The 19,654-nt window shown below is 43.9% G+C and overlaps 1 protein-coding gene across 1 annotated transcript in view; it reads right to left on the bottom strand.

Annotated features, from left to right (window-relative positions):
- ETV6 (ETS variant transcription factor 6) overlaps nt 1-18,276 on the bottom strand; it is a 109,081-nt gene extending 90,805 nt beyond the window's left edge. Inside the window, exon 1 of the mRNA XM_082256920.1 lies at nt 18,005-18,276. Within this exon, the coding sequence (XP_082113046.1) occupies nt 18,005-18,031 (27 nt within the window). The 5' untranslated portion in view covers nt 18,032-18,276. The remainder of the gene's footprint in view (nt 1-18,004) is intronic.
- Nucleotides 18,277-19,654: the final 1,378 nt, after the last annotated feature.

Genomic DNA, 19,654 nt, shown 5'->3' with positions numbered 1-19,654 from the left:
GGGAAAGATGTAATTTTTATTGGGTTTTTTTTTTTTTTTTACTTGTAATTGTGGCGACTGCGACATTGCGGCAGACAGATCGGACCCCTGACTGACATTTTTGACACTTTTGGGGGGGGGGGGGGGGAGAAGAGACCAGTGACATTACTACAGTAATCACTGCTAAAAATATACACTGTTACTGTAATAATGACACTGGCAGGAAAAAGGTTAACAGCGTGGGTGATCAAGGGGTTAAATGTGTACCTAGGAGTGTGTTTCTAACTGTGAGGGCGTGGCTTGTGAAATGATCATAGAGACCTGTGATCCTATATAGAAGGATCACAGGGGCTCAGTGATCATTCCAGGGAGAGGAACAGTCAGCTGTGTTTACAACAGCTGCCCGTCCTCCTCTCTCAGCCAGATCGGAGCCGCCTGCCACGTGCACCGTCAGGGCGCGCTTGCCCCCTAGCTGCCTGACTGCAACTGATGTATAGCTACAGCGGTTTGCACAGGAGCGCCTGTCTGCCGCAGTATAACAGTGGCGGACGGTCGTAAAGTGGTTAATCTAAATATATAATTTCTGTTCCCCTAAAGCATGTTGCACAGTGCTTGTGGTGTTTAATATGGCCCCCTTTATTACCTAAAAAACCTGGCTGATCCTGTCTGGCTATGCCGTCTCCTCTGTAAACTGACCACAGTATATCATGGCTGCTAAGCCCGGACACTGTGGTCAGTTTATGTGCTTCCCTCATCCACAGCTCTCCTGTCCTCTCTCCCCCCCCTTCCCTACCTGCCTGCTCCTGTGTCGGTGCCCGCCCCTCCCCTCCTGCAGTTTTGCTTAAGGTTTCATACCATCCTGTCTTTTTAAATAACCCTGTGTGCCCCTGTATCCGTTTTATAAAAATAAGCAGTTCTTTACCAGATTTCAGAGCGCCGATTGCCACTCACCTGACCAGCTGGCTGTCTCCTCCCGACGTCAGCGGGGAACCCTCAGCTCTGCACGCTGCAGCAGTCAGACGGGGAGAGGAGAGAGTCGGTGGGTCACGTGAGCGGCTATCAGCATTTCGAGATCTGGTAAAGAACAGCTTATTTTTTAAAAAACACACAGATACAGGGCACACAGGGTTGGGATTAAGTGGATAAAGTGGGTTAACAACCACTTTAGGATATTATTTTTACATTGTAGCTGAAGATTGTTGGAGCAGACCAAAGATGATGTCAGAGGGGAGCCGCACAGTCCAGGAACCAAGTAGTAACAGTAGCAGTAGTGGAACCCAGTTAGTAAAAATGTTAAATCCTCTGTAAGGTTTGCGGTCTGTTAGGCGCCCATAAGCAGTGAACGGCAACATTGGTTTGAATTGTAAAGCAGCACATTTTTGAGTTTTTTTTTTTTCTGCGGATGTTTAACCTGCTTATATTTTGCCTTCCCTGGTTGCTGCTTTCCCTCATCACCATGCTAATGAAACTGGTAAATCAAACCAGTTTTCACTACATAGCTTTTTTTTAGATCCAAGGATGTCATCACTGGGTCTATGTGCTTTGCTATGCAATGTAGGTAGCTCATGGCTAGGCATAGCTTCCTGAAAACATTGCAGCACTCTGCCTCAGTACTCCAGCATTGGTATGATGTTGCAGCTGTCTCACGCCTGCTCTAAGACCGAGAACTGAATGAACACATGACTACTGATGACGGAGTTCTCGGTCTGTTCAGAGCAAAGAGCAACGAATGACAGTCACCACTCTCTGCTCCAGCAACACCTACTTTAGCGCCAGGCTAAAGTAGGTAACTGGGTAGATCCCGACAAAATGGTTGTGACCCTGCCAGAGCCTGGAGCATTTGATAATGGCCTTTAGCTCACTGTTGGCTGATTGTGGATCACAGATAAGCAAAAATAAGTGCACTTCTGGGACCCAAAGTATTGCCAAAAAAAGGAGCTTTGGCCATACTTTTTCTTTTTAAACCTTTTCGCTGCCAGTGCCATTTTTTGCACACATTTAAAAAAATCATTTTAGCCCTGAAGATAAAACCCCCAAACATTATACTGTGTATTTTCTGAACGCAGACACCCTAGAGAATAAAATAGTGATAGTTCCAATTTTTTATGTCACAAAATATTCTCGCAAAAGATACCAAACATGTCAAACCTTTAAATTTATGTGTGCCTGTGAAATGGCGACAAACTTTCCTACAGTATCTGTAGGCGACGTTTAAAAATCCACCTTTAGGTATTAGTTTAATGTTACAGGGGAAGATCCGGAGCTAGAATTATTGCTCCCACTCCGGTGTTCTAAAATTTTGTCGGACCTGTGAAAAAAAAAATCGGACCTCGTCACTTCCGGTGACAGAGCGTCACAAAACAGTTGATAGGAGTCGTCCGTGCGCATGCGCAGAAGACATTTTTCGAGGTTTGGCAAAATTATAACAGAGAACGGACAGCTGATTGAGAGAAGGCGGGGCTGAGGTGCGACGGGACGGAGGCACATATGCAGAGCTGGCGGAGGAGGCGGGACGGAGGTGCGGCCGTGTAATATATGCAGGGCTTAAGCGACTCCCTGTTTTATTATATTTAGTAATTATCGTATTATTTATCCTTCGGATTTCATGACATTTAGTATTTCTATAATGCAAAATAAGAAATACTAAATGTAATGAAATCCTAAGGGTAAATAATACGATAATTAGTAAAGATAATAAAACAGAAGGAGTCGCTAAAGTCCTGCATTTATTACACGGTCGCACCTCCGTCCCGCCTCCTCTATTCAGCTCTGCAGATGACGCGGCGGTGTCTTTCGTCCCACCTCAGCCCCGCCTCCTCTCATTCAACTGGTCGCTCTGTGTTATAAGTTTACCAAACCAAGATAATGTCTGGTGCGCATGCGCACTTGAGACTCCCATAACCGGAAGTGACGAGGTCATGTATAGGCACCCCTGACGCATGATTTTTCGTTTGTACATGCGTATATGTGGAGGTGTGTGTGGGGGGGGGGGGGGGGCGATTTTATATGCTTGGGTAGAACTTTATTTTTTTTGCAAACACCTTTTTTCACTTAACTTTTTGTCTCCCCCCCCCCCCCTCCATTACATAGGGGACAAAGAACGCTATGTGATGATTTTTAGTGACAGGTTCTCTTTAATGAGACATGCATGGCTTAAGACCCTGTAGGTCTTCTCTGGTCCCCACTGAAATGTATTGCATTGCAGATCGCATTGAAAAACATTGCTTCCCGAGGACACCGAAAGGCTTACCCGGAAGAGACGTCATACATCACTTTTAAGATCACAGTAAGAAGGGGAGGAGAGCAGACACGTGTCCATTCTTCACCCCCCCTCAGCACACGCCATGTCGGTCCCCTGCCCACAGATAGGCAAGCGGACCACGGAAAACATGGCGGGGTGCCAGTACTGTGGGTGTGGGTGAGCCGCCCGAATACTTTCACCTGACAGGTAGAAAGTATGGACCTGGCCGCGAAAAGGTTAAACCAATTTTTGCTGTAAATGTCCATACCTTTTATAGCAAAGCAGTATTTAACCCACATACCAATATTAGATTGCGACTTTCTAAGATTTAGATGTGATAGAAAGCCTTAAATTTGAATGCAACTAATATTTTCATCTGGTGATCTGGACAGTTAACCTGTTTTTCAAAAGAACAAGCTCTCTTCCAGATGCATCAGTTACAGGGATAAAACAAACCATTTAAAACTGACAGCGGTGCTTACATTGATCAGCCTTTATACATGTAAAAACTTTATCCAAAAAAGGAAAAAAATGCTTGCTGTCACTGGTTTAGGTTCCATTCACACCTGAGCGTTTTTGTAGCTTGAAGCTACAAAACGCAGGAGAAAAAAAAAAAAAAAAAAAAATTCAATGATTTTCTATGGAGATGGTTCACATCTCCACTCCAAGTGAATAACATAGCAACAAATGATGAAACAGATGATCTTTTATCTATTGGCTAATAAACAAAAAGGCCCAAGTGCAAAAACGCTGCAAGAAAACATGCCAAAGTCGCTCATAAAAAAAATGTGCAAAGACACTATGCTCAGGTGTGAATGCAGCCTTAAAGTATTAGCTGGCATTTAGCTTCAAGCTGTTTGCGCATTTAAATCTGCTAGTACATCGAACACTTCCCTCCCCCTAGAAGGGCAGTGCTGCTGTCTGTGGTGTCTCTTTACCCTTCCTCCAGAATGGGGACACTCTTAAAATGGTTGTAAACCCACTTTAGTGACATTTACCTATAGGTAAGCCTATATTAAGGCTTACCTCTAGGTGCTGTAAATATCTCTTAAACATGCACCGTTTAGGAGATATTTACAGTGCAAGCAGCCTGAGCCGATGACATCATCGGCGCATTCGCTCTGAAGGAACGGACACCCGTGCCGTTCCTTCAGAGCCCAGTGCCGTGAACGGCAGCTCCCATGGGCTTCGTTTTAGGCTACATTCACACCTGAGCGTAGCGTTTTTCGCTACGAATAGAGATCAATGGAAAATGCCTGTAATCTGCCCAAAAAGAAGCTCATGTACTTTTTTGAGCGTTGGGCGTTTTGTATACAGCGTCAAAACGCTCAGATGTGAACAGGGGCCATTGAAATGAATAGGATTTGTCTTGTTGTGCGTTTTGAGAGCTGATCCTAGAGCAGAAAAACGCCCCAAAACGCCTAGATGTGAATGGAGCCTTAAGGTAAGTATTTGATAATAAGCTAGTATGCGATGCATACTAGCTCATTATGCCTTTGTCTTTACAGGTTTTTTTTTTTAGGGTTTACTTCCTCTTTAACACAGGAAAAAAAAAAAAACACAACACACACAACTAATGCAGCCACCACATTTAATGATTGCCAAGCTGCAATTTGTTACAGGTTTCCTCTTTGGTTTAATACAGTTTTAAGATTTGAAGTTTTCTGCATATCAGACTGCCTTTAGCATCACTGCCAACTAATAATCCACCTGCAAATGAGTGTAGTTTAGTGCAAACGGAGACTTGTTCCTTTCTTTTTTTTTTTTCTTTTTTTTTTTAGGACAAGTCTCCGTTTGCACTAAACTACACTCATTTGCAGGTGGATTATTAGTTGGCAGTGATGCTAAAGGCAGTCTGATATGCAGAAAACTTCAAATCTTAAAACTGTATTAAACCAAAAACGAAACCTGTAACAAATTGCAGCTTGGCAATCATTAAATGTGGTGGCTGCATTAGTTGTGTGTGTGTGTTTTTTTTAATGCAATGTATATGTACAAGGGCAGCCATCATTTGCCCTCATGTATTCTGACTCTGCCACCTACTTGACAATGTTGTGCAGTGATTGTGCTTTGCTGTACTAAAATAAAAAAAAAAAAAAAAAAAAGAAAGGAACAGCAAAGCACAATCACTGCACAACATTGTCAAGTAGGTGGCAGAGTCAGAATACATGAGGGCAAATGATGGCTGCCCTTGTACATATACATTGCATTTATAAAAAATAAAAATAATAAATAAAATTATACACACACACACAATATATATATATAACATACATACGCATACACACACACGAAAGCACAGAACTGCTCAGACAGCATTTCCGGAAGTTGTTTTATTTTATTAACAAAGTTCAGTCTGATGATCACATTCCTGAATTATTCATCACTGCATTTCCTGCTCAGGTAAGAACACAGGACTGACAGGAATGAGCCATCTCTTTTTGTATAACCCTTTCCAAGGCAAATTTTTTTTTTTTTAACAAGGAAAAAAGAAGTTATAAGTTACTGTTAATGAATTGACAAATACAACCAAATAACACCATCACCTCCTGCCATTGCTCTTGGGGGGGGCAGCCAAAATGCGATGCTGCGGAGTGCAGAGAAGGATAGGCCGGAGGCCTAGTGGACAGACACCGGGGAGAGAGAGCAGTGTGTGGACGGAGCTCGGTGGTGGGCCGAGTGGGGAAACGCTCAGAGAGACTGCAAGTGCTTCTGAGGAAAGCTGGAGACTGGCGGTGTGGACCGCGGGATACGGAGTTCATCATATTGGGTCAGAGAGATCCAATATAGAGTGTATACTGGAATAGCTGGACTGAGCCAGGGTGGGCCTGAAACAGTTTGAACCGACGGCTGCACTAGTTATATAACGGTCGCCACGGGACACTGCAGTGCAGAACAGTGCGTAGCGGATTAGAATGCCTCCTCACAATCCCCCCCCCCCCACCAGTGTTATAAATTGGGTACTAGTTATTTGGGCACAGGAATCTCTCTTCCTCTTCAATTTGGATTACAGTGTGGATTACAATTGATCATCACCTTTACCGTGGATTACAAATACTTTCCCTGGATTTGCTAAGGATACCTTTGCCGGCAAAGACTAGCAAGGCCTTGCTCATTCAGGAGACTCTTGCAATCTAAAGTAAAGGGGGCCCCCTATAGGATACAGAGAGTACTGTGATATACATATACTGTAATTTCAGGATATTAGATTCACTGAGATTGGTTAGAAGTATTTTGGAGTTATTCCTTATTATAGTAAAGCATTGATTTTGGGTGATCACTCTCACATTGTAATTGAGTAGTCTTATTTACAGATTATTGATACATTAATCCTCAATTATAAAGCAATACATAGGCTTTTTAGGTTGCTCTCCGAGATCCTGAATGCTAGCTCGCATCCAATTCTGGGTTGAGGATTCAGGATCTTTCCTGTATTATTGATTCTTTACATTAAGCGCCGGTTCACATTACCGCGACGCTACTTCCTGGGGCGACCTCCGAGATCGCGGTGCGAGCAGCGCGCCGCGACCTCGGAGCGGCCGCCACGGACTTCATAACATTGAAGTCTATGGCGGTCGCCTCCTGGTCGCCCCAAAGAAGCTCCGGACCCTTTTTCTAGGTCGGAGCGACTTGTGTTGCTCCTATTAGAACGGGTCCGCAGCTTCCCTATGGGAGGCGACCTGCAGCGACCTGTGAGGCGACCAGGTCGCCTCACAGGTCGCCCTAGTGTGAACCGAGCTTGAATGTTTTATTGAAACTGTTACTTTGTTCTTTTAAAACACAAGTCAAAGACAAGTAAATTTGCTTCTTTACCGCAATCTGGTAGTGTCTAATCATTCAATATGTGAGAGCCTAGAGTGTCAAGTGGGTCGGACAACACTCAGGGCAACAGAAGTGAGGAGGATGTGTGTTCACTATGCCACTCCCCAGGGGGCAGGGCTACAAGAACATGAAAGGAAGTGTTCTAACAAGAGTGAAACACCGGACGTTATCAGCACACAAGACTTCCGGCAGGATCAACAGATATTTCTTTGCACTCATCCAGCAAAAAAAATAAAATGCTTTTAACTGTATATTTAAACAGACCAAAAGGGAACATAAGAGAAGAAGTTTTCATACATTTTTAAAGGTGAAGTTTAATCTGCTTACATTCCTTCTCCCCCAGGCTAGAATCCACTCATCAAGGCATTTCGTGACTGATGATAAGCTTAGGCCCATTCTGACCACTTATTACCAACACAAGACCTTGCCCCCCCCCAGAAAAGACACACATACTTGTTTAAGTTGGAATTAGGGCAAGGCCACAGTTTTATTGAACTTATCAACTGTAACAATATTACATTTCAACATAACGATGCCAGTCACGGTCTATACCAGGGGTGTCAAACTCAATTTAATCGCGGGCCGCATCAGCATTATGATTGCCCTCAAAAGGGACGTTTGCATCTGTAAGACTAGATGTCCAGAGCATCCCCTACCCTTACATAAGACATCAAGAGCCTCTCCACCATTAGAAGTTGAGACCTTCACCCTCCCTTACATCACAGTGCACCCCCTTTACCTTGTGCTGCTGCTGAGAAGAAGCTGGAGGCATTGCTGGAAAGCATAAAGTACAGGGTCTGGAAGAGTACCAGAGGAGGACTGGAGCTCTCCTGCAGCTGCAGGAGAAATGCGAGGGCCACATAAAATGACCTGGAGGGCTGGATTCGGCCCACGGGCCTTGTGTTTGACACATGTGGTCTATACCGTGAGCATCATAACAAACACAGATAGTCTAATAGGCCTGTCTCTACCATCAGTGTGACACAGGCATTAAAACTGATCCCAGACTTAAACTTGAGGGCATGGCCCATAAAGAAATATCCATCACTGGCAAGGTAAAACCGCCAACAAAGCTGTGACAAATTTGCAACGGGCTGGTGGGCAACTCTTGCGACGTCAGAATCTCCTCAGAGTGGTGGGACGTGCCCTTGCGTAGCCCCTTTTCTAGAGTTCAGGCTCCACCCCATCACCTTGTGTCTTAGTGGCCAATCCTGTTGAATCCACCTAAACTCCCCGTTTATCACAACGCCCACATAGCTGCCAAGCTTCCAACAGTCAAGGCTCCCTTTGCCTAGATGATGGGGTAAAGGGGCCTTCAATATTTGCATAACTATTCTGAAGGGCTTTTAGCTCTGATGCAAGCAGTGGGCTTGCTCTTGAGAGGAGTACTTGAGATAAGGTGCTGTTATGTTTTCAAGACGCTATGTACAGCACCCTGCTGGCCCATCCTGACAGCCATGATGTGCCTGCATTGCATAGAGAAGCATAGAGACCCAATGATGACATCACTGAGTCTAAAGTCAGGTCTGTAATTAAAACTTTAAGTGGAAGTTCAGTTTTCGAGTTGGTGTAAAGCTAAATCAATACTTACCCTCTACGCCTTCAGGCTGGGTTCACACTGATGAGAGTTGGATGTGGGTTTTCCCCACATCCAATTTGCATGACTGGAGACTGTGACTGGCTCTCAATAGAGCCAGTTTACACATCTCCGGGGCAGCTGCAGAGCAAATTGCACAGGAGACCTGTGCATCATTGGCACTGTTTCAGGCCTGAATTCAGGCCCAATTTGTCCCTGAAACGGAGAACAGGGATGCACCAGACCCCTGCCGTGAGTCGCATGTGAATCAAGTATGAACCAAGCCTGACACTTAGGCAAGCCATATAGAAGGTGCAAACAACAGGTTGCAGGAAAGAAATTCACACGATTTTCCCATTAGCACAGACAGTGCTTACAGGGGAATCCCTCCTGTTGAGCAATTGTCTGCTCCCGATGGGATGAAGCCATCCTTGCTGGGAGAAAACAGTGATTAAATCTAGCGGATTTAGCAGCCACTAGCAATAATCACAACTGAATCCGGCAGGCTGGTTGTACCCAAGTTGATCGATTTGGTTCAAATTGCGGCTGGTTCAGCACCGGCTAATGGCTGGCCTACATTATTCCCTGTGCTGCCTTGAAGTGAAAGCTCCTGTCCCTGCACCAGAAACTACTTGCACTGAAAATACCCAAATAAATCTAAATGACCACTTTATCACCTGGAGCCCTGAGGGTGTAATTGCTGCTGCCAAACAGCAAAAGAAGTTTACCTGATTCTGTCCCCATTACCTGTGCCTGGAAGAGCGCATGCTGCGGCAGTGGCGGGCTGCAGAGGACTCTGGAGATCATCCCTCCAGCTGCAAATAATCTGTGATAGCCAGCAGCGGTCAGTTTCATTAGTCATACATCTGGCACATGGATTAAACTTAGACTAAACTGCCCTCTTATACTGCATCTACTGCATAAAATGTGTACACAGCAGTATAATCAATAGAAAATAATCCCTACAAAGTTATTTATTAAACCATTACTACAGTAATAGACCACAAGAATTTTCTTTTATCTCACACCATTCATCCAAGTTGCTGACTCTTTCCTCTATTGCTCTTCTCCTGAAATACTCTGCACTGCCGGTGGGCTCTGCTCCTCCCTCTAGCTCAGCCTTTTTCAACCAGGGTACCCAGGCACCCTGGGGTGCCTTGAGGTTTACTTCAAGGGTGCCTTGGCAAAATGCCTAAAAACTGATGATAATTTGTATACAAGCCAGCAGGTGGATTAAGCCTGCCTTTTAGTTACACAAAAATCACAGGTTTTCATTAGGCACCATTACGACTTCCTAGACACTGACTGATGTCATCAGTTTATAAGGAGGGTGTCTGTTGCCTCCACAGCATCCTTGTTTGACCCTCCTGTGTCCCTCTCCCTCAGCAATGGGGAGACATTAACTGAGGAGTGATGGAGAGAAATTGAGGAAGAAGAGAAACATTGGCATACTAGACAGTACCAATGAGCAAAAGTGTATTTTCTTTGGAAGAATAAATTACCTCCAACGTTGGGTGTCCTACATATGGATGTTGCTGCATTATGTAAAACTATTAGAATATTTTTTTACATTTTATAATGGGGTGCCTCGAGACTGTCCATAATTTTAAGGAGTGCCTCGACTGAAAAAAGGTGGAGAAACACTGCTCTAGGTAACTATCCTCCCCTGAAACACTCTTCCTTGTTGGAGGGCTCTGCTCCTTCCTCTAGCTAACCCTCCTCTCCTGAAATGCTCTGCACTGCTGGAACCCTCCACTCCTGAAATAGTCTGCTGTGGCCAGAGGACTAGAAGCTGAATGTGTGGGACTTCCAGCTTTTGATCACAGTAGCTTGACAGTGAGCAGTCACCTTTGTGCGCCAGTTTTCATTCCAAAATATGAAGTACTGTATGCATGATTGGTAAGAGACAGATGCATGAGAAGCAACCTCTGGAGACCAACCTGGGGCTAGCCTATTAAACCTTGTACACACAATAGGAATATCAGACGAATGCTCACCCAGTTTTTGTTTTGTTTTTTCACCCCATATCAAAAAATGAAGAGGTTATTAAATTTACAAAAATTCTTGAATGACAGACTACAACTTAACTTCGGAAGTGATGTGTTGTATTGTAATGCATTTTTTTTTCTAGTTTCTGAGCATGTGTGGTCTTACTGTTTATTTATTTTTTTTGGGGGCGAATACTGTACTGATTAACCACTTATGGACCAAGCCCATTTCTGACATGTTGTTTACAAGTTAAAATTTGTATTTTTAACTAGAAAATTACTTAGAACCCCCAAACATTGTATAAAAAAGTACATGAGCTTCTTTTTGGGCAGATTACAGGCGTTTTCGATTGGTCTCTATTCAATCTAAAAACGCCTGCACAAAAAACGCCTGTAAAACGCCTGCAAAAACGCCCATAAAAACACGCCCATAAAACGCCTGTAAAACGCCTGCAAAAACACGCCCATAAAAACACGCCCATAAAACGCCTGTAAAATGCCTGCAAAAACACGCCCATAAAAACGCCTGTAATAGCAACGCCAAGATGTGAACGTAGCCTAAAAAAGGGTACCGGGATAATGCCTCTAGCTGCAGGCATCACTCCGGTACAACCACTTCTCTGAGCCGACGTAGAGCTACATCCATTTGCGGGAAGTGGTTAAAATGAAAAAGTGTACAAGAAAATAATTTCATGTTTGTCCCTTCGGATAGTTTTGCAAGAACGGTCGTAATTGGTTCTCGAATGCTGTGTACCAACAATCAGATTATTGAACGATTGCTTAGAAAGTGTCATTTTTCCTCCTCTGAACGTGCATACTAGGCTTTACAGGGGAGCATTGATCACTCGCAAGTCCACCAGACAGGACCGGTCTATCTGAATACCACTGACTGTCAGCAGTTTGGAATGACCTGAAACACTCAAAGCTCCATGTAGGCAAAGACTGATGCAGTCTTTAAGCAGGCTTACCAGGAATTTACACATGTACAAATCTCAATTTTTTTTTCCCTAGAAATTATTGTAACCAGAAAAAAAAAAAAAAAGTACAAAATCAGAAATAAAATGATGCTGGCTGTGATTTTTATGTTGCACAATCATTTGTACAGAGTTTTTATCAAATGCAAGTTTTCAGGGAAAAATATACTACAATTAAATATTATATTCGGTCCATATTGGGAAGACGATGGCCCTCCTGTTGTTCAAGAACTACATTTTCCATCATGCCTTGTCATGTCAGTGAATGTCAGAATTTTACAATGCCTCATGGGATGTATAGTTCTGCAACAGCTGGAGGGCCGTAGTTTGAGGATCCCTGCTATAAGGGCTCCAGTACACTGCTGCTGATAAACGGACGTTTAGGAGCAGTTGGGCGTTTCTTTTCAGCAGCCCCTAAACTCTCCCCTATGTTATCCTATCTGTCCATGTACACTCAGTCGTTTATACTCGTTTAGAGGCAACTGAATTTAGTGGCATTTTTTTTTTAAAAAGCAAAAAAATGCTTTTAGACAGAAATTTATTGGCATTTGAAACGCCAAATGCTTGTAACAGCGTGCAAACACGTCTAAACGCGGTAACTCCCGTTTATAAGCATTTCGTTTATAGGCGTTTTCAAAGGGGATACATTTCTGACCATTTTACAATGTAGAAATGCAAATCCTGCTAAACTCGCATAAACACGGCAAAACGGTCATTTTTAACCATTGGTTACTAGCTGTCAAGTTCCAGCGTTCAGGAAAGGTTTTAAAACGTCCCATGTACATGAAGCCTTAAAGATTAGGTTGCATTGAGTAAATAGATACCAAACACGTCAAGCTTGAAATTATGCACATCTGTGGATTGGCAAAAAACGACGGTACCCAACTTTACCCAAAGGTAACGCTTTAAAATTCTTTACAGGTAATCAGTTTAAAGTTAACCATGAACTTTGGCCCTAGAATTATTTTTCCCACATAATGTTCCTAAAGATACCTCACGTGGCTCAATTGATGTATATATACACACACATGCTTGCCTTACATGTTGTTTTTTATGTGGTGTGTGTGTGCACGCAAGGGCAACAGGGGTGCTTAAATTTTTTTTGCAATGAAAAGTGGGCTAAAAAGCTTCCTATGTGATAGAATAGGCAGTTGCTCTTTATAGAGACATTGAAGCTCTATTAGACCCCCCATGTCTCCCCTGTCCTCCAACACAACTATTCAAACACAGATCTGTTTGAATAGCTGCATCCTCAGCTACACTAGTTAAAGCAGGACTAAACCCATCAATTTAAATGTTTCAATAAACAGATACATTCCCTGCACATGCCAGGAATGTAGCTTTCAAATTGGTTGTGTTCTCAACCAAATGGTCCATAAGTGCCGGTTCACACTATTGCGATCACAGACATCGCATATGATTCGGAGCGCACTGCTCCTAAAATCACATGCGATGTCTGTGTGGTGCGAGTTCAGCCATACAGTTTGCATGGCTGAATTTGCACCTCAATCGCAGTGAATACGCACAGGACCCTTTTAATTTCTCTCTTTTCTGGCTTGGGGTTTCCCCACAAAATTCATACTAGACTCAAAGGACCTGGTAGTTGGAGCCTGTTCATTGATATCGAAAAATGAAGCCACAGGGCAAAGTCTGATTAGAAGTCGTACGACTTTCGGGTCGAATCAGTGTGAACATAACCTTAAAAGTTGGGTTCCACACAGATTTCTGACCAGCAGCTGGCTCAGGCTCTCAGCGAGATGCTGAGAGCCTGAGCCAGCCGCTCCCACCCCCTGCACACCCCAGAGCTTCAGTGAGCGCTGGATGAGTAGAAGCAGAGAGCCAGGGAAAGTCACTGCTCTCTAAAAACCGAGTGATCAGTGGTCTTTGATCGCTCAGTTCTCAGTGTTAGCTCTGGTTTACATTGAATGCGGCTTTGAAAACGTGCAACTTCCCTTGAAATTGCACAATTTCAAAGCCACGTCAGCGTAACTTCAGGTGCACAGACGTCTATGCAGGTGGCACCTGAAAATCGCCAAAAATAATGCAATATCTACCTTTTCAAATCTGTGCAGCGCCGAAAAAGTCGACGTCGACCCAATTCGAACATTTCCATTGCTGACAAACAGGAGCGACTTGTCATGCGATTTGACAGGTCCAAATCGCATGATATGTTGCACCGATGTGAACGTGAGCTTAGAGGTGATGAGGGGACCGATGCTGCACCCATCTAGGTGAGGGAGCATAAATGTTTTTTTTTTTTTTTTTTTTTTTTTATTTTAAATTCCAATACTTTTCTTTTTAAGCTGGTATCAAGCTCTTGATTTGTAAACATACCTGGGTAGAAAAGTGGTTAATGCAGAGCTTGACAATTCCCAGGCACCAGGTCGCATTGGCATCTAGAATTAGCAGCCTGGCGCCCTTGGTTACACTGCGGCAAATGTCTTGTCACCAGACATTCCAAGTCTCCTGCGTGGTGCGGGAGTCTCCCACATGCGAGCTGCGGCTCCCTGACACCCAAAAGTGCCGCTCCTGCATGCGGGAGACTCCCGCACCTCACAGGAGACTTGGGATGTCTGGAGACAGAACGGGGTCTGTCAGCTGTGACAGATCGGAGCCGATGCTTCCTGTGCACTTCCGGCTCCGTCCTGTCAAAGGCGGAGTGATATCAAATGCAGTCTGCCTGTGAGAGGAGAGATACAGGAAGCATCGGCTCTGTATTCTTCCTTCAGCGCCGCTCCACTCTCCGTCAGCATTTTCCGCCAGCAGTACATCACATGTGCTAGGGGTGCAACTGGCCCCCAGCACATAATTGTAAGTATCCCAGCATGTGCAGTGTTTCTGACTCCTACCACCATGACCACTTCAAATCACTGAAGTGGTCATGGTGGTTGGAGTGTTTCTTTAATATCTCTAAGAAGAAGCAAACAAAGTACACACGGGTCGAATGCTGGGCAACATCAGCAGGTTCATTGAAAATTGGGCCCGTGTGTACGGCAGCCGGTCCGACAGAAGCCAGCCATTCGGCAAGCATTAAAAAAAACTGGCTACTAACTTTTTTCGATTTCAAGCAAATTTGTCAAGCCCTGGGTTAATGTCATATGAGCGAGTTATAATAACACTTAATTTATCCATCCCAAAAAACAAAAAAAAAACCCCCAGGCACAAAAAGGGGTGACTTTTTATTTTTTAACAGAAGAGGATTTGGCAATGCTGTTGTATGCCATTGGCTTATGTGAAATTTAATGAGGAGTCCACTTTAACAAAATCACTGCTACAGATGCTTCACCATCTCCAAGAACCAGAAAAATAAAACAAAACCCACAGCAGCCTTACACGCACTTTCTTCTTGGGATTTGTAAACTCTTCCAGGAAACAGGAAGCAAAAAAAGCCCCAAAAAGTTTAAATCAACCGCCAGCCCAAAAAATACCAGACAGGCTAGCAAAGCACACAAACCCAAATGTAACCCTTTATTGGCGGTGTATATAATTGACACCAATAAAAATAAAACAGAATACACAGCCCATAAATTTAGCACAGTATATAACAATGTAACGAATTAGAAAAGAAACACTCATGGTAGCTTCTGGTTTCATTTCCTCCTTTCACAGCCACCTGCAACTTCCCCAACTGGCTGACCAGCAGTAACATGTCACAGAATTTCCCAATCCCACCTCCAGGGCCTCTGCCAGTTCTAAAGATGGTGGATACTGACATTCGGGGAGGGGGGGGAGCCATGCCTAGGCTTTGCTTAACTCACTAACTGCCAGCTGGCATTGTCCAATATCTCCGCTGACAGGAAAGGAAAATCAAACACATGCCAGTTATAAAATTACATATGACATTCCAGGGCAGTGGGGGTTGGGTACACGGAGTCACATCAACTGTCAAATCCTCCCAAAACATTGTCACACAGCCCTCCAAAATCACACATTGGAGATTTCAATAACTGCATATAGATCACTGAACTTTACAATCTGCTTACTAAAGCCCCAGTCCACCCTAAAGTCATATTTCAGTTGTAGTTGGAGGCCAATTATCCTTCTGGATAAAAACATTGTTATTCTTTAAACCTGCCCAATCACCACGTATCTTCAGAAAAGGGGGCTGCACAGAAAGTCTGCCATTAGTCAGTTAACACTCTTCCCTTAAGAAGTTTGTGACTGCAGAGAGACATTAGAGTGCAAGCTCATCTGGTGCAGATGTAACACCCCATTAGTCACACACTCTTATTATCATTACTGTGTGACTAATGGGCAAATTGGATTGTAAGCTCCTCTGGTGCAGAGACTGACGTGACTGGCTCAGTGTTCTCTGTACAGCACTACAGAATATGTCAGAGCTATATAAATGTATAATTATTAATGTGGGACTGTGGTGGGACATTTGATTGTAAGTTCCTCTGGTGCAGAGAATGTTGTGACAAGCTCATCGATTTCCGTACAACACTATAGATTACGTCAGAGTTCTATAAATCTATAATAATATTGACTAAAAGTGTGTGACTCCGGTGGGACATTAGAGTGTAAGCTCCTTTACTGCAGTAAGTGATGTGAAAGGCTCAGTGTTCTCTGTACAGCACTATGGAATATGTCAGAGCTATACAAATGTAAAATAATAGTGCAACTGAGGTAGGACATTAGAATGTAAGCTCCTCTGGTGCAGAGACTGGAGGTGACTGGCTCAGTGTTCTCTGTACAGTACTGTAGACTATGTCAGAGATATATAAATGTAGAACAACAACAGTGTATAATAATAATAAAAAATAGTGTGAGACATTAAAGTGTCAGCTCTTTTGGTGCAGAGGCTGATGTGAATGGTTCAGTGTTCTCTGTACAGCACTATTGAATATGTCAGAGCAATTTAAATGTATAATAATATTGTGACATTAGAGTGTCAGCTCCTCTGGTGCAGAGAATGATGTGACTGGCACAGTGTTTTTTTGTGTACAACACTGTGGAATACGTCATAGCTATTTAAATGCAGAATAATAATAATAATCAATATTAGTGTGACACTAGAGTGTCAGCTCCTCTGGTGCAGAGATATATGTATAATATTAATAATGTGACTGTGCATAGACAGAGTGTAAGCTCTTGTGGTGCAGAGAATGACGTGACTGGCTCAGTGTTCTCTGTACAAGGCTGTGGAATATGTCAGAGTTATATAAAATAAATAATAATAGTGTGTGACTGTGGTAGAATATTAGAGTGTCAGCTCCTCTGGTGTAGAGACTGATGTGAATGGCTCAGTATTCTCTGTACAACACCATGGAATATGTCAGAGCTATATAAATTATTATGAATATTATTAATAATAATAATAATAATGATGATGTGACAGGGATGGGATATTAGAGTGTAAGCTCCTCTGGTGCAGAGACTGATGTGAATGGTTCAGTGATCTCTGTACAGCACCGTGGAATATGTCCACGCTTTATAAATGAATAATAATAATGTGACTGTGCGCATACATTAGAGTGTAAGCTCCTGTGGTAATGGAGACTGATGTGACCATACAGCACTGCGGTATATGTCAGAGCCATATAAATGTAGAATAATAATGTGCCTGTGTGTATACATTAGAGTGTAAGCTCCTGTGGTGTGGGAACTGATGTGTCCATGTCAGAGCCATATAAATGTAGAATAATACGGTGACTGTGCGTATACATTAGAGTGTAAGCTCCTGTGGTAATAGAGACTGATGTGACCATACAGCACTGCGGTATATGTCAGAGCCATATAAATGTAGAATAATGCGGTGACTGTGCGTATACATTAGAGTGTAAGCTCCTGTGGTAATGGAGACTGATGTGACCATACAGCACTGCGGTATATGTCAGAGCCATATAAATGTAGAATAATAATGTGACTGTGTGTATACATTAGAGTGTAAGCTCCTGTGGTGTAGAGACTGATGTGACCATACAGCACTGCGGTATATGTCAGAGCTATACAAATGTAGAATAATAATGTGCCTGTGTGCATACATTAGAGTGTAAGCTCCTGTGGTGTAGAGACTGATGTGACCATACAGCACTGCGGTATATGTCAGAGCTATACAAATGTAGAATAATAATGTGCCTGTGTGTATACACATTAGAGTGTAAGCTCCTGTGGTAATAGAGCCTGATGTGACCATACAGCACTGCGGTATATGTCAGAGCCATATAAATGTAGAATAATAATGTGACTGTGTGTATACATTAGAACAATAACATGCACAGTTTAACCCTTGCGACACCAGGACGGTCCTTCCCTCTGTATAAGTTTGTTTGTAAACATTTGAATAGTAAAAGAAAACTTTGTGCAGTGTGTGTAGCCAGGGGAGATGTGACATTGTGTGTGTGTGTGCAGTGTATTGTGTTGTGTTGTGTTGTGTATGTAGCTCAGCCCAGGGATCACACATACACAATTGTCTTCTCACCTTAATGATGAAGTGTGCAGCACACATGGCAGCGCTCAGTGTCGCCCCCCAGGCTGGGGGGGTACAGTCTCCCCCAGACTCCAGAAGTTAGCAGCAGTGGCAGCACATGGTGGGGGAGGGGTGTTTCCAGGAAGCCAGGGTGCCCCCCTCTCTCTCTTCCTCCCTCATTGATGTCAGTATGGAGAGTCCACTCCTGAAACTGACGTGGATTCCCAGCACTGAGCTCTGCCTCTTAAAGGGGCCGCACCAGGAAATGTGCCAAGCACACACAGGAGGAGGGAGAGGGATGTGTGGAGGAAGGAAGGAAATGGAGGGAGAGAGAAGAGGAGGAAGATGGGGGAGGGGGGGATGGGGAAGGAAATGGCGGGAGAATAAAAGAGGAGGAAGAAGGGAAATGGCAATATGGAGTGTTGTTAGATGCTGAGACGAAGGAGGAAAGGGAAGACATGACTAGTGTGGGGAAGTCAGATGGAGAGGAAATTAAAGGTGAAACAGGAAGGAAATGGAGGGGGAAGGAAGTGGCAGAGAGAGTGCAAGCTCCCAAGTCGCTGCTGGTCACAGAAAGCCCCTGTAACCCCTTCATTCCCGAGCAGGAGTCACGTGACACAATGTAATAAGTGCACACAGAACCCCTCCTGCAGGAGCACCACACAGGAATATCAGCTGCAGGACTTTGTAGTGAAAGCTTTCATGCTGATTCTGGTTGGGGGGAGCAGAGAGCTGTAGGAGTTTACACCCTCCATAGTCCCAGGGACTATTATTGCAGCTACAAGTCAGTGTCCAGAGCTGTGCCCAGGGGGCAAAGTCACAATATCATTCTTAAAGGGTATGTCCAGGCAAAACTTTCCCCTTTAGTTTTAGATGAAGTGAGAAAGGGTTGGAATCTCTGCTCTCTGAGTCTCCATAAAACGTATTTCCCTTTACTTCCTGTCTAGTAAAATAAGGACAGGAAGTGAAGGGGGCTGGGTAAGAGGGTCCAGGGAGGCTGGAACCCCTGTCAGTTTTGTATTGCTGTCTGTGTCCCTGTTTCCCATCACTTCCTGTATAGTGAAACTGTTGTCACTGAAGGGGAAAGTGAGGGGAAATGTCTATAATGGAGCCCTGCCTAGCAGTAAAACCCCAAGAGGGGTCCCAGTCCTCCCCACACTGCCCAAAAGTGAAGACAGAAAGTTTTGACTGAACATAAACTTTAAAGTGGTTGTAAAGGCTAAAGTTTTTTTTTTCTTTACCCTTAAAGGATTAGTAAAGTCATAAGGGTTTTTATATTAATACAGTCTATGCATTAAAATAAAAAAACCTTCTGTGTGAAGCAGCCTCCCTGATATTTACCTGAACCCCTTCTCTCTACAGCGATGTTTACGAGTCCCTCGGCTGTCTGGGACTCTCTCTCCTGATTGGCTGAGACACAGCCATGGTGCCAATGGTAATCAAAGTCAGTTAGCCAATCAGGACAGAGAAGGGGGGGGGGCTGAACGGCAGCTCCGTGTGTGAATAGACACGCAGAGCTTTGTCTCAGTTTGGGTGCCCCCATAGCAAGCTGCTTGCTGTGGGGGCACTCGATGGGAGGGAAGAGCCTGGAGTAGGGAAGAAGGACCCGAGAAGAGGAGGATCCAGGCTTCCCTGTGCAAAACCAACTGCATAGAGGAGGCA

This window comes from Pelophylax lessonae, assembly GCF_965119305.1.
Source record: "Pelophylax lessonae genome assembly, chromosome: 4".
In the NCBI taxonomy this organism is placed as follows: domain Eukaryota; kingdom Metazoa; phylum Chordata; class Amphibia; order Anura; family Ranidae; genus Pelophylax; species Pelophylax lessonae.
Note: the sequence above shows the minus strand (reverse complement) of the source record. Positions and strands in the feature narration are given on the sequence as shown.